The sequence below is a fragment of the Triturus cristatus genome, chromosome 4_1 (assembly GCF_964204655.1).
Source record: "Triturus cristatus chromosome 4_1, aTriCri1.1, whole genome shotgun sequence".
Taxonomy (NCBI): domain Eukaryota; kingdom Metazoa; phylum Chordata; class Amphibia; order Caudata; family Salamandridae; genus Triturus; species Triturus cristatus.
Window position 1 is genome coordinate 761,733,837 of NC_140585.1, and position 16,344 is coordinate 761,750,180.

A 16,344-nucleotide genomic window follows, 5' to 3' on the forward strand; every position below is an offset into this window, starting at 1 on the left:
CAGTTTGCATCAGTAAAATGTAAAAGCACTTGTTAAAACTATTTATATTGGACATGTAGTCCATTACCAGATTTTTGCACTTTCTCAAATTGAAGACATCAAATATGTTTATAAAAGTCTGCCTGCTACGCAGAAGTGTGCTTGCCTTTTGCATAGTTTTTCCAAGTTATGGGATTAATTAAACCTGCACACCATCACAATAACTATAGAGCACAAAATCAATTTTCTGATCGATCTCACAATAAATGTAACCGTCTTGCCTCCTACTGCTGTGTCCCTAAATTGTGCACTTGCTCGAAGATTCAATTGAAATTCTTGAAGCTTTAAGCAACTTGCATGATTTGAATAGGTATTAAAATCCAGACACATTTGTATTTCTTGTTTTTATTAACAACGAAGACTGATATTGCCGGAATGTCCTTTGGCATCACAGTGACTGAATCTAACAAAGGTCGGTGCCGTTTGGGGTGGAAGGGGAGTCTAGGGCACCCTTACTCCCACCTCCAGAATTCATGAAAAAGCTCGCCCCTCCCTCCCAATCTCTGTTTACTTCCCTACCAGACCTGGTGTGGCATTTCTGGACACGGTATGTGCAGTTTACACTTTCCTAACCCCCACCCTTCTGATTTGGAAAGCAAACTAGAGTTTAACAACGTGACTGACCCACCACAAAAAAGTTAACCTTCCAAGACTAGATTTAAGATAATTCCCGCTTGGGCCTTTCAAGGTATGATCTGGTTAATACAGCTGGTTTTACAAGGATGGTCACTCCCCAGCCTGTGGCGGTTGAAACCTTGATGCGGGGGATGTTGGCACCACTTGCCCTGTTACAGCAGCTGTGCCTCCTGAGCCTGTAGTACAATTATTGTACCTGTTTGACCCGAATGTGCGCAGTGTTGCAGAGCTGGTAATGTGCCCCCCAACCCCGCGTGCTATAATTCACTGAATCGTGTGTGCTTCTCTTTCTCTCGCTCTGCTGCTCAGGTGTGCGTACGAGACCGAGCCCTCCGGTCCATTCTGGCCGTTCGAAAGGTGAGCAGGGAAACTGCGGAGAGGGCAGTGAATGAGGTATTTGACTCCTGCTTCAATGATCACGAGCCCTTCGGGAGGATCCCGCACAACAAACATGATGCCAAGTGTTCGTACAGAGAGTTCCAGAACCGCGGCCGCTACTATGGAAATCTATGAGGAGGTCGCGGTACGCGGAGCCTGAACTTTGAACTCTACGCCGACAGCCCCGTGCTGACGCCTCTTAAACGGAACCATCGTCAGAATCCGAATGACCCATTCGAACTGAATGTTCAAAAACCACCGTATGGACGAAAGAGAAGAAAGGGAAATTATCCTTTGAACTTTGAGTGCCACAAATGCATGTTATCGCCACTCTGTACAACCTTGAAACCTGATGGCCGAAGTGCATTACAGGCTAGTAGCACTGAAGGTGGGCTTGTAATTTGTAATGTGAGCAAAGCATTAATTGATTAAGACTATACAGAGTGTTGGCATCTGATTACACTTTAATTGTTGCAGGTTATTCCCGTCGATTTTAATACACAACTAAGCAAGCAAAACTGAATAGTTCCCTCCCTTTAGTGATTGAGAAGAGCAGCCTTCCCTCTTGGGGGTTGCGTTACAGACGCTTCGTCGAGTCTGGACTTTCGAATGACACATTAATTTCTAAGCATTTTCTGCTTTTGTAAAATTCATCACTTTTTGCACCACTGTGATTTTTCCTGCACACGTTTTGCCAGTAAAAATTGAAGGATTTTAATCTGCCAAAAGTGCTCGGATTCGGGCAAAAGTCTGTGAAAATCAGTGCTCCAACTCCAGTCTCTGTGGTTATCCTTCATTCCCAGGAAACCCCTAATCGTTGGGAATTCCGCACCCTGTAAATACCTTACACTGTGGTTTCCATGCAAGTACCTGTTAACCCCTATAGGGGGCTGTGTGTTTTTTCATTTTCACAGACAATACTGTCGTTAGTACTGTGTAATTTCGACTGTTTGTTACCCTTTAGGATTCATGTTGAGAAGTGTGTAAATTAGGAAATTCCTGTATGACTGATGTCAATTAATTAAAATGTTTCCATAAGATTAAGTTAAAGATGTAGGGCCCAATGAATTCATTAGCAAACGTATGAAAATATTTTCAAATTAAACTTTGTAGCAGATGTAATCCTTACATTATCCTTGGATCTCTTTTATATGAAACCTGGTTTACGTTAATGCTCCAAATTCAACATTCTCTTTAGCACAAGCGATACTTCAATTTTCTGCTCACAGTTGCCATAATAGGTGTGCAAAATGGAGTCCAAGAGGTTAGTTTCCAAGCATCATTGGAAGCAGTTTTTAAGTAATGAGTTCAGGACGGTTTGATTGTGACACAAAATGGACATGTCGTTGTACAAGTGTGACGGTTTGGTGGGCCAGTGCATTGGTCGCAGTGGGCTCTGTCACAGGGTGGAATCCCACTCATCCTTTCATCGTGGCGATAAAACGAGCAGCATTGATTCAGGTAATGATTTATAAGAGAAATGGACCTGCTTTGAAAGTTAAATCTGATATATATATCTCAAATATGTGATCAAGTGTGCTTTACCGAAGATGACCCCAATTGCAAGTAAGGTGGATTTAGGTGTGGAGACCCTGGGTGGCTGAAACTTGTATTCCAGTCAGTATCTCTGCACCGAAGTCTGTCCTTTCAGAGTTAATCCCCACAAAATAGAGACACACCTATGCAGACCCATGTGTTTTTTCAGGAGTTTACCACTCTGAGCAGTTGGTAAATATAAGTGCCAAGGCTGGTGTGGGGCAGGGGTGGAGGTAAGTGAGGTAGGAAAGGTTGCAGTAGGAAGGCCAGGCTGTAGCCTGACAGAGGGGGTGGGGCGTGCCATAGGAGTGGGGTGAATGGGCCAGGCTGCAATTGTAGCCAAAGCCTTACGCTATTTTACCAGCTGAATTTTCCACCGGGTAAATTCCGATACAGTGTTATTGCAAGTTCAAGCGCCCGAACACTGGACATGTTATAATTGAGAAGAATTGTATCCTACCCGGGGAGACTGCTCCAATTAACTTGTAATAAGACCTTATGCAACTTAATATATTTTGTCTGGATATCAATGCCATTTAGTGGAATTTTAAAATAAGTTACGTATTTTTTATGTAACATTTGGAATTGAAATTATGCCCGAATTCTTTACATTTATAAAAATGTGAACTTTCCACCAAAATAATGTTTGTGTGTGTGTGTGTATATATATGTGTGTGTGCTTGTAGATATATATATATATCTATTAGTACAAATATTGGGATGCGGATGATTCTTAGTTTACTAGAACGTTTTCAATGATAATAAAGAAAAATGATTAATGATACAGCAATGAAGGACTGAGAAACCCTTGTTAAAAGTTATCATGCAAAATAAATACAAATTTCCAATTGTGCATTTTATTGCTTTGTGAAACTTAATCTCTGTGTAGTGGAAACATTGATTTTCGTCAGTGGATTTACTGAATGTTTTGTAATCTATTTTTTTTGTCTAATAATATATCAATTTGTCCAGTGGAAATTTGTGTTCACTACCTTTCCGCAAAGAATTAGCATCACATGGTGTGATTTGACGTTCTTTCTTGTTCATAGATTTAAACATCTTAATAAAAACTGCCTGGATCAACCTAAAATAACGATTATTTTTCCAAAGTGCCTGATGCAGAACATTTTATAGAATTTTTATTATATATCTTCAACTCACTTATATATAATATGGTTTCTCGGGGACTCGCTATCAAGCATCATAGGGACTCGCTAACAAGCATCATAGAGTATACTTTCAAGTCATGTGCCTTAATCCACTGGTGGCTCCTGGTTTGTTTGTGGTGGGGTCTTGGCTAGGGTCTGTTGAAGAAGGTTGCCACCCTGCTGTTTTGGAGTGCTGAGAGATGGATGTTTCTTTTTTCAACACTATACGGTTCCCCTGTGAGCATCAGCGTTTTCTTCTAGTGTTGTTTTTTGTCCTCCGACTGATCCCTGCCACTTTTCACCTCTCCTAACATTCAGTTCTCCTTTGAACCTGTACATTTCAGATCCTGCCTCTTCCTCCGTTTTGCCTTCACATTTACCTTCAGGTCCAGCTCTTATTTACACAGACTGCCCCAGGCTCCCGCTCGCTGTCCTGAGATCTGGAGAGGGAAGGGAGAAGGAGGGGGAGAGAGGAGAGAGAAACCGAATAAGTGGAGGGGCAGGAAGGCAGACCCGGTGGGGATAGAAAGCGAAAGGAAAGCATAAAGAAGCCAGGGAGGGGGAAGTAGGAGAGGGACTAAGTGGGGAAAGTGAGGCAGAGAAGTGGGAGAAGCAGTGGGGAAAGAGGAAGAAAGACCGAGGGAGCTTGGAAGAGAACAGTAGAGAGACAAAAAGAGAAGGTTGGTTGCACCCACGTGATAAAAAAACAAAGGGAACACCCTACGACTGAGGAAGAAAGCTTGAAGGATGGTTGTAGAGGGAGATAAGAGAAAGAGTGTCCTGTTTTGGGGAGCACAGCGGAAAATTATTTAGTACCAGGAGGAGAGGGAGAGAGATAGGGTAGTGACCAACACGTAAACCATTCAACCTGTGTTCTAATCCCAATTTTGGCAAATCAATTGGAACAAGTATTGGCATAGCCAATTGGTCTCGCCTTTGGGACCTTATAAGTATTTAGTTATGCAGTACTGTATCCTTGGTGCACCAACATCAACTGTTGCATGGCTAAACACTTATAAGGTCCCAAAGGCTAGACCTATTGGCTATGCCAATGCTTGTTCAATATGCTTCTACCTTCAGAACCCAAATTGTATATCAGAAGTGCTTTTTTCTTTGTATAAGTGAACATTCCTCCATCAATGGCTTCTAAATAAGCTTCACTGCCTTCTTTCCACTGTTGCCAATTTACCAGAGTAGTGTCTAGTACTTGGAGAAATGGTTGATTTTTCATTTGTTTCTTGAAAACCTATAAGACCTCTTTTATCCTGCCTCACCCTCCATTTCTCTGCTTCCCGTCTCTCTGCCTGCCACCCTCCGTAACGTGTCTCTCCTTCCTCCTGCCTCACGCTTTCCCTCTACGCTGCCCTCCCCCCCCCTCTACTCTGTGTCCCCTCCACAGGTGCTCCTCGTTTCCGGTAACGGGTTACGTCTCTTTCACTTTCGCGACCGCAGTAAAGTAAATAATCGATGATAGCCAACTTGAGCCTGCGCCAGCCTTATTCAAGAAGTGTTGCACGTAAAATAATAACTTTCTTTCTTAGATAGCCCTGTTTTCGTCTGTGTGGCGCTGCAAGTGGCCTGTTTTATTGCCCACCTCAGTGGCACCCAGAAGATTGACTTTAGAGTGGGGGAAGTCAACCCCCTTGTGGAATCAAATATGCGCACTTCTGGTTTATACATATCTCTAGCAGGCACGGGAACCTACTGGGTCCACCCGTCCGGCTTTTGTCACAAGTTTTTATTATTATTTATCAACAGCAAGCTATAATTAACATCAAATGAAATACCACGTCATATATAGGCATGCTCATACTAATAGAAATGCCCCAGTTGAGTACATGTGATAAACGCAACACAGCCAACCTTAAAATGTCAGTATCACAGAGCCCAAGTCGATGCCCGCTTGTTTTTAGGTCTCGCCTGAGCCAGCGCTTTAGCGAGAGATTTAGTAAGCGGGATTTGGAAGTGCAGACTAGTGGCTTTTCAGGCCTTCATATACAGTGCACGTGCGCCAGGTGCGCGCACCATTTGTCAGCCTGCCTGATTACTTTTGCGCCCGCTTTGATGTTCTCAGTGAGCCATACGGCCACTGAGAACATTCAAGCGGCCGCGAAAGTGCTCCTCTTTTGCCACCCCCTCCCTTATCCCACTTCCTGCTTGTTCTCTGTACTGGCTTACTTGGCTTCATGGGGTAAACGCAGTGGTTCTGTGCTGCAGGCAGCGCTTTGCTCCTGCCCTAAGGTGCCAGCCGTGGGTTATTACTGTGAAGGCATCCTTACAGCCTGCAGCGGCCCGGTCAGGCAGCGTGTTGTGTGAGCGTGGTATGCCTTACCCGCCCAGCTGGCAAGGCTCCTCTGATCTATGGGCATCAAGCCACCTCCAGCCTCATGCTTCTTGCACTGAACTGTTGTCACTGTGCCCATGCCATGAATATAGGAATGTCTGCGCATTGATTTATTGTTAATTACCTCTGGTAGAGCGCGAGACGGTTTCAACCAAAGGACGTTGACTTGAGCCAATCTAGTAGTGACAGAAAGCTATCGTACGAGTTTAGTGTCATTGTGTCATGAAGGAGATAGGGGCATTGCCCATGCCTTAACCCCGGCATATAGGTCTGTAACTTAATGCTATAGTTGCTAGCATGTATGTAGCGCTTACATTTCACTAGTGTGGCATCGTAGCGCTTAGACGTCCCGGAGCGATTGCAAGCGGACGCACATGTTTGGCAGGTGACGGACGGTGTTGTATGTTGGTCTGTAATTTAATTATATCGCTTCTAGCATATATGTGTAGTGCTAAACTTTCACTATTGTGGCTTCGCGGCGCTCGGACGTTGGCGCTCGGATGTTCTGGAGTGATAACAAGCAGTGAAAGCGCGTGGGGCTGTGATATGCTCTATTGAATGTGAAGGCAGCTAACACTTAATGTGACTGCATGAGAAATCTGTAGCATCTGTTGAGTAGCACCACCAGACAGGAGCCTGGCGGAACCCTCCACCAAGCCCTGCCAACCTCTTTCTCATGTGACCTCCCTCTTGCACAGTCCCATGGTAGAGGGTTAGTTATGCAACATATACGTATGTGATTTGAATTTTAATAAATCATCAAAAAGACAAAGGCACCAAGTTCTCTAATGAAGAAGTAATTGGAGTGATTACAATGCGTTGTCAGCAGCACTGGTGGTGCCATCGAGACAGCTCAATCCGTCAATACATTTACTGCAAGAATCTGAGTGCCACCCACAGGCAAGCAATGCTTGGAGCCCAGGCGGGACAGGCTTAGCGTCTCATCCGTTCAAAGCCGACAAAACGCATGCTGTTGAGTTCCACAGCAACAACTTGGATTCTTTACAGCACTTTAAAATTCAAACCGTTCTAGTCTTTTTGTGAACCCACCTCTCCTAACCAGGAAGTGCCTTGATATGGTTTAGTTTAAAGAGACGTGCAATATAGTTAATTTATTAATTCACTGACTCATTCAGTTTTTATTCATTCTGCTAAGTAGGGTTATTATTTTTGTAACATGCAGTTGCAATCAATGGCGCCCACGGCGAGTGATATCTGAATAGAAAATCACTCAATCACAGGCTGATTGAAACTATGGGGCATGGGAGGGTGCAGCTGCGAGAGACCCTGTGGTCGAATCTGATGGGCTCTATTGTGAACCACTTTGCCACTCTATTGATCTGTGTTTCAATCAGATCAGTTCGTTCTACCACGTCTCGCTCATTATAAGACACGCCACTTAGCACTGCCCTTTGTAGAACAACACAAAACCATCCTGTAGAGCAGGAGTGACAGCAGGCACATCGATGTGCGCACACTGCTCACTTCTCAATGATGGAGAAGTTGCAGCATAACTTCATGCCAGGTGAGCGTTGTAGGGGAAGGGAAATCCTTTCAAGAGAGTCATTTTCTCTCTGGATTTCCCTTCTCTTTTTCAAACTCAGGAACAGCAACATTGGCGTGATGTCACCAGGGCTTTAAGTGGAAGTGTTTTCAATACTATATTACAAGCCATAGTTGCTGCTTATTTATTTTATGCAACTAATAACCATTGACAAAGCCAATTGTCCTGATTTGTTGTATGTATGATGTTACTTGTTGTATCATATATCAGGCTAATGTGCTGCATGCCTAATCACTTATAAGGTCCCAAAGGCGAGACCTATTGGCTATGCCAATGCTTGTTATAAAGTTACCTACCGTAATATAATACCTCGCAGAGACATGGCGATGCCAGTGTGCAATCACTGCCAGTGCTGGCCCACAGCTGCATGCACCCTGCTCAACATAACATAAAGCCCAGCCAGAAATGTACAAGTAAAGGCTTCTTCCGCAGACGTATTTTTAGAATTCTAGGTGGCCTCCCCCGCCCCCCGCTTCCCCCATTCTCAGTGCTTTAAGAGGGATCAAAAAGGTGAGGGCTGGGTCTCCAAAAGGGACGTGGCTAAAAAAGCCTAGCGAGAAGTACTTTCCAAAAAGCTTTAAACATTTGAGTCAAAATCCTGTTCTTAAGGCAGAGCGCCCTGTGATCACTATTTCGTACCTGGGTTTTCTTTAATTGCATCAGATATATCACATAGCAATGACATGCACCTAACAAGCCAGATCTATTGACGTTCTATTGACGTTACCAATGCTTACTATCAGTATCATAGAATGAATAGCACCAGTCTCCACGCTGTGAATAACAAGAATAGAAGATGTTTCAGTTCTGAAAATGTAACACTGAATTTTACAGTTCTGTGGAAGAGGCAGATTAGGAGTTAATCACATGGTCTGTGACTGGCTACCCTCCCCTCCCAGCTTTCCACACCACCTTGACGAATTGACATAGGCAAATTATCTTTGGAAGGCGGGGGGTCAGGGAACCCCCGGCCGTATTTATTATATAAAACAATAAAAAGATGAATATCAACATTACTTCAGTTATGCAAGAATAAGCAAAATTCATGACATTAGATTTACAGTATCGTAGACAAATATCAAAGGCTAACCTTAACAAACGTCTAATACAGCGTGTTTCCTATCCGAATCTAACATCCTGCCTGAATTTTGCATTCTAACATACCTGGCCGGACGGCAAGGTCGCTAACCGGTGTCAAGTCCTACTAACCACGCCCTTACCTAGAGGTGCGCATGCGCGACAGGGGACCGCCTACCCCGTCTGCATCGTGAACTCCATTTAACCAACAAGGAGGGCCCTTACACTTTGCGTCGTATGCTGACGTCATGGTGTATGTGCGGGGTGGCTACCAGCCTAAGGAAAGCGTGACTCCCTCCCCCGCATTTTTAGCAGCTAGCGGATATTCCTGCCCCTGAAGTTCTAGGAGGGACCAGTGGCCCCTCCCCTGGGCCGCCCCCTCCGTGGATGGTGACGCCCCCCTTAGGACCTTAAATTGCTGCTCACCGATCATGACCTTACCGCCACAGGCCAGCATTGTTTCCCGACGATCTGGCCCCCCCACAACTCCTGCCTAAAGGTCATCCTTACCTCAGAGAGCCCTTCAACCAAGCTAGGATATTATCACACCATATTCTATTCCCAGCCTCCGTCAAATGGACCCCATCCTGTAAGTACAAATCCTCCCCCCAAATAGCCCCAAGTGAGAGTTTCGGAAAAGTTTTTCTAACTTGGTATTGATCCTCTTTAACGAGTGATTCAATGCCCTGACAGACTCACCCCCACGCCACTGCAGCCGCGGTATCAGCTGAGACCAGACTACCGTGCAATCAGGGCACACCCTCCTTACCCAACCCGCTGCTGAAATGATCTCTTCCAGGAGGACCCTCCTACCCAGTCTAGCAAGGTCATTCCCCCCCAGATGAAGAATCACCACCGCCGGTGGGGCTGTATGTTGGGCGACCAACTCAGCAAAGAATCCCCTAAACTGACTGAGGCAGAGACCCCCCCCTCCCAAAGAAAGAGATGGACCAACCTTCGTGCTCTAGCTCCCTTCTACCCTTGCCTGCAAAAAAAGACAGTTTTAGCACGATTGACATAAGAATGACCAACAATCCAAACCCTGCCTGACCGCGTCCTGTGTTCCTGACTGTTCACACCTCGATGAGTCGCCGATGAATCCTGCTGATGACTCGAAGCGAGCTCTCCGCCTGCGTCACAGAGCGAAGGAACTGCAAAACCAGAAAAGAAAAACCCGATGTCAGTAGTACCCTAGGTACTTTACAACATGTGTACCCGCACATACCGTTTGTAGCAATTGGAATTGGGTGACCATCTCCCAATTCTTCTAACACTGTTAACATGTAAACCCCTTGCGATTGCCTCAGTGGCTGCACCTATCCTAAAGGAGTGTGTGCCAAATTCCTTCGGGTCAAGGCCCACCCTGGCAATAGTCAACTCCATGACTCTTCTGAACTGATATTTGGTTAAAGGGGTGCCGTCCGCGTGTAATAGAAGTGGCCCACCCAACAGTGCACCTCGCTGCTTGATGAAAGTCTCCACGTGGTGTACCAGGCAGCAAGGATTGGCCTTTGCCCTGTGCAGTACCACAGTCTCCCCCCGGGACTCCTGATCAGTTTTCGATCTCCTAATCGTCACCCACAATGTGTCTCCCTGAATTGTTGTGTTCAGGAATTGGATACCCCCCTGCCTATCTGCCTTAGAGGCTGCCACCAACTCGCTCAGCCTCAACGCCCCATAAAAGGCTAATGTAAACGCTGCCTTAAACAATTGTATCTCCCAGCCCGAGCTACAGACGTCATGTAATGCAGGCAGTAATGCCGTCATCCTCTCCAAACCTATTGGTTTCCTAGTGTCAGCCGTGCTGCCCTGTAAGCGGCGCCAACCCCTCAGACCCTTCCGCACCGCAAAGTTGTCAGTCGGATCTTTCACCCCCTTTGCCTGTGCATAAAAGGAGACAGCTGCCCTATGCCTGTTAGCTGTGGCCACTGAGCAACCCTCGTGATGCAAACTACCCAGATAATCCGTAAAGCTATTTTCCAGAGCCCATTTGGATTCCCAGTCGCGCCCCAAGAAAGTGCAATATGAACCAAACGCCCCTTCATAAGCTGTCCGTGTCTTGGGAGCTAAGCTAGCAGCCACGAGGTCCGGTAATTTGGGGCACCAATCTCCCAGCAGCGTCAGTCCATAAACCTAACTCTGCTGAAGTAATGGGGGGGCCGGACCACACAACCCTGCCGTTGAAGTCCTCCAGGAATGCCATCCATATCCGCATGTCCTGGCGTACCTCAAGCGATAGTCTAGTGCGGTGGTGTTTTTCTCGCAGGCCCCTCATAGCCTGCGCAATTGAGCGAGAAAAGGGGCGAGCCATAGGTATCACCCTCAACGCGAAATTCAACTGGCCCACTGTTTCCTGAAGCTGTTGTAACGAAACCTTCTCTTTGGCCAGGCACGCGCGTAATGCCGCCTTGAATTTACATACCTTCTCCTTTGGGAGCCTGAAACAACCCTCCACAGAGTATTTCAATGCCCAGAAATTCTAAGCAAGTAGCTGGCCCCACTGTCTTCCCCGGCGCCAGCGGGACCCCAAAAGCCCGCATGAGCACGCAAAATTCCTCCAATGCCCGTGCACACTTCTGAGACCCCGCCTCACCCAGGAAGAGAAAGTCATCCAGGTAGTGCATGACCTGCTGATGCCCGGTTGCCTGCCTCATTACCCATTCCAAGAAGGAACTGAACGTCTCAAAATAGGCACAGGAGATCGAACAACCCATGGGCATGCATTTGTCCATGTAATACTTCCCATCAAACTTGAACCCCAAAAGGTGGTGATCCCCCTGATGCACGGGGAGAAGACGAAATGCAGACTCTATGTCAGACTTGGCCATCAATGCCCCTGGACCCAGGCCCCTAAGCAACACTACCGCGTGATCAAAAGAGGCATATTTTACACTGCAGTCATTCTCATCTATGACATCATTCAAGGAAGCCCCCCTTGAGGCTGAGAGATTATGAATGAGTCTATATTCGCCTTTCTCTTTCTTAGGGACCACACCAAGTGGGGAGCAAACAAAGTTGGGCACTGGCACCTCGTCAAAAGGTCCTGCTAACCTACCCAGGAGTAATTCTTTTTCAATTTTTGCAGCCACTACCCCTGGGTTATGCTTTACAGACAGTTGGTTCCTGCACTCAGTCCTACCTGTGTACCCTCCCGCCGGTATCCTGAAACCCCAAGAAAATCCCTCCTGAAGTAATTTAGCCGCTGCGTGATCCGGGTATCTGTTCAGCCAGGGAATCATAGCCATGACATCGATGGGAGTGTGCGACACTAAACCCTCCTCTAGTCTATTCAGGTTTCCTTCTCCCCCTAGAGCCCTGGTTGCCACCCTTAAATCTGCAGGAGGTCTCTGGGTGTGAGGGGTGCCCGCACAAGGAACAGGCGTGTTTGAACTTACATATGCCCGCTGCCCTAGTGCAGGACCGTTTGTTGAAATCCCAACATACGCCCTTTTTATCCCCCCAACCCTTACCCTTTCCTGGTACCTCACTTCCTTGCGCATGCCGAAAGGGCTGTTGCGGCTTGGCCGGGTATACTTTCTGTGAACCGGTTGCCCCCATCACTGCTGCCCCCCCAGATATCTGATTGTACCACGACAAGGAATCCACCACATCCCATGCTAGAGAGGGATTGAATTCCTTAGCCTTCCTGAATGAAATGTCATACTCCTTCCACCCATTCCCCACTTGTGTCTCGCTCCACATGGCAATCCTGCTCTGGTAGCAGGCCATTTCTGCCTGTAAATTGGGCGACTTTTCAGCTGTAATGGCACTAAACACAGAAAAGGCCCTCATCCAGTTAACAAATGTCTCCTCAACCCTGAACTTAACCAAGTCTGTTCTCCATTCACTGGGCAACATCCATTCCTTTTGTGACTTGGCGTATTCCAGTTCCCTATTGTCGAGCAGCAAGGAGAAATTGTTAATATATTTGCCCGCCCAGATCATCTCTTTCACTGCCTGAGACACATGTTGACCCAAATTCTCCTTTCTTGACGGTATAGCACCATCTTTCAGTAATGGCAAAGCCACCTCCTTACCATTGTCAATCCCCTGTGACGTCGCCCCATCCTTTTTCGCCGTCTGCCCGCTGGTGGAACCTGTTGGGGAAGTAAGTGGTGCCAATGGTGCCCCTTCCCCCGCCCTGGCCAACTTAATCAACTCAACCAGTTTCAATGCTTCTGCTGAATGATCCTGAGAGGATGGTAATACCCCCCCAACTGTAACAAGGGCAAAACAGCGGCTATCTGTGATGCCAATTCCACCGGGACAACATTATTCGGTTGGGTTGGGACCCCAACGGGGGCAATGTTCACGGGGGGTGGCAGGGGGAATGACCCCGACAGGGGCGACTGGCAAAGCTGGTATAAGCGGAGCTGGCCCCGCCGGTGCCACTGGGGGCAGAACGGGAGTCTCCTTAGGCGCTCCCCCTGGCAGACCCTCCCCCTCCGCTGTATTCTTGGGCGTTGTGCACGCAGTTTTCTTAGACTTGCCCCTCTTAGGAGGGGTGACAAACTCACCTCTGGGCTGTGGTGGGTTGACTATTCTTTTTGGCCTGCCTTGTGGACCCGGAGGCCCGTCCAGCCTCTGATTTAATCGCTGCCACATTCCTACCCAACTCATCCACCTTACCCAAGCGCCTATCAATCGCCGTCATCCTGCGCATCATAGCCTGCATCATTTGCTGCCTGCGGTGCGTCTATGGCGCGCGCACAGGGTTTGCTGCCGCTGCAGTCTGAGGCAGCGCGCGCGGTACCGGGATACGGGCTCAAACGGGAAGATATGACCACTCCGCCCTCCGCAGGAGCTCCCTCCTGGGCACAGAGGAACACCTCACTCGCACGAGGGGATAACCTAGGACTGCGGACGCAGACACGGCGGGCTCTGGGCCCTTTTTGACAGCCTCCTGTCCCCCCCCCGACCTGCTGCTCGGCGCACCTCTCATGAGGCCCAGCTGTGCCCCACTTGACAGCTGCTGTCTCCTCCTACTCTAACGCAGAATGATCTCCACCTCCCCCCTCCCCCCTTACCCTGGACCCTACCCGAGTTTATGACCTTAGTCCCGATCCCCCCAATCGCACTACACACACTGGGAGCAGTTTAGTTGTTGGTTACGCTCCCTGACCGAACCCCTGTCCAACCACAGAAAACAGTTGCTGGAAGTGTTATCCGACGCCCCCGAGGCGCTGCCCTGCCTAGCGCGCCCTGTGTAGCACTGGTGAGGCAGCAATGGCGCGCACTACGTGTGGGCGGCGGTTCTGCCCGGTAACCGCGGAATGACCCACTCGAGGCGCGCAGTGTTGCATACCGGGCTTGCGCCGGCGCTCGGCGGCTGGGGGAGCGCACCGCTGGGGGGACGATAGCGCGCCGCGTATCGCACGTATAGAGCTGAACTGCGAAGCTGCACACTGGGCTCGCCGGATATACACGCTGACATGTATGTCTTTGTGAGCTATACTGCAACCTCCTCGTCGCGCTCCAGCCTACGCCAAGAGTAAGACATCAGGGCTCCGTTGCCCGGAGACCTTGGCATTTGGGGGTAAACCTGGTGCCTTGCGCGATTCCCCCCGCGGGCCTAGGTGTTAATCGACAGCGCCGCAATGTGGGCTGGACCACAGCGCCATCCGCTATTGCAGACAATGCGCTTCAGATGCGACACGAAAAAACACCAAAAGAAACACCATAGACCCATTTTCACACAATGTACACACCTGATTCCTATGCACATGTTTAACTGTTTACCGCCGCCGGACCTCCGGGTTGCCGGCTAAATGGCTGTGTCTCACCATCTGGACATGTGTGTATTTGTCTTGCTGATTTGACGCTCTGGCTAGTGGACGTACATTGTAAGTTGACGCAACTGCGGTTAATAAAGATTTTCAAAAAAAAATAGCCTGCATCATTTGCTCCATGCGGGAACTCCTATTAACTCGTGCCCCCGGCATATTTCGACAATCGTAATGCAAACTAGACCTAGCCAAACACCGGCGATTATACCTTTTTCTAGATGTAGGATGTGAAGATGGCCGTAAGCACCATGCAACTGTGACCGCAAAACACACCAAGCTAGCCTTAGCGTGTGGGCGAGCGCCAAACCCCTTGTAGGAAGGTCTCAAGCCCCGCGGCCCTCCAGAAGCAATGAAATGCAGGCCCGCCTCACTCCCCTTACCACCAAAGACCCGTGTGTCCTCAGCCCGTTGCTGTGCTCTGCCGTGTTCTGTTGTCCGCAACCGGAAAGCAGCACCAGAGTCAAGCTTCCTGCGAAAAGCAAATATTACTAGCCTGGACAAACACTTCGCACAATCAATCCCTGTAGTTGCAACAAACTCGTAGCGATCTACGAACCCCTTCTCCAGATCCACAATTCACAGCAATAATCATTAATCACTTCGAAACTGGGTTAATTGTTCAAATACCAGCAACCTATGAGCACTGGTCGGGAGAAAACACCCAAAACACACTTCAAACCAATTGTAAAGCAAGCATTTACTATTTTTGTCTCCCCTCCGGTGGCTGCCCTGCTGCAACCTGCTTCGCAGCCAGCACAAACCAAGCAGACACCAATATAATAGGAGCACTGGTCGGGCGAAAACAACACTTCAAACAAATGAGAAATCCAGCTTTACTATTTAGTCTCCCCTCCAGTGGCTGCCCTGCTGTATCCTGCTTCGCAAACCAAGCAGCCACCAGTTAAATCAATCGTTACAGTCACTTGCCTGCCGCCTATCTCTCCGCTCCCCCGGCACCAGCTCCCACACCTTACCAGTCGCTTTTCCAGTACTCGACGCTCACCCCGGTCCCTGCACCTGCAGCGCTCCGTGAAAGATATCCGGCGCGTTCTTAGCCAGCTGACAGAGACCTTCCTCCGTTCGCTCCACTCCTCCTGTGTGCACGCGTCTCACCCCCGAACCGAAAAAACGCCCGCAGCCCGATTTTCCCGATCACCCTCAGGCGTAGAACTCCGTCGTTCGACCTGCCAAACAACAAAGAAAATAATTAATCCGCCCGAGCGTGGGGCACACGGCAGACGCGGGGAGCGAGCCAGGAGGAAGAGGGCGCCCCCCCGCTCCCAGCGCCTTATAAAGGAGGCTGCTGTCGCACTGGGGGCCCGCACCCCGATCGTCCTGCCCCCCTGCCCCGGAAGCCGAATGTCTGCTTCCGGGTCAGTCACTGGGACGACATCAACCTATCGGTGTTGGGGGCGCGCCGCGTGCGTCATCGCCCCGCGACACACCCCCAACACTGAAAGGCCGGGGGAGGGGGGGCGCCGCACCGCCATGTGGGCGTGGGGGCCGAGTGGGCCCCCACTTTATATTCACTCCAGTTCTTCCTTCTTTCCGTCCATTCTCTCATTCTGTTGTATCCATATTTTTCTGAAATGCGCCACTGAATATTTCACTCATCAGCTCCTTCTTCTTCATCACAGTCTGTTCACTCAACTTTTTCAGACTCTTACTTGTGCCACCCCCTTCACTATGCCCTCGCACACACACACACAGACTAATAACACGTGTTCACAGACTCTCGCTGTGACACACAATCGGACATCGCTCTTAGAGGCCAATAATTGCATGACCTTGCGGTCTGCACCCCTTCATGAAACACGACCTTTCTTCAGCCTCGCT

General features: G+C 48.6%; 1 protein-coding gene across 1 annotated transcript in view; it reads left to right on the forward strand.

Annotated features, from left to right (window-relative positions):
• Positions 1-3,679, forward strand: part of ATP23 (ATP23 metallopeptidase and ATP synthase assembly factor homolog) — a 37,870-nt gene extending 34,191 nt beyond the window's left edge. Inside the window, exon 6 of the mRNA XM_085653338.1 lies at positions 985-3,679. Within this exon, the coding sequence (XP_085509464.1) occupies positions 985-1,188 (204 nt within the window). The 3' untranslated portion in view covers positions 1,189-3,679. The remainder of the gene's footprint in view (positions 1-984) is intronic.
• The last annotated feature ends 12,665 nt before the right edge of the window (positions 3,680-16,344 follow it).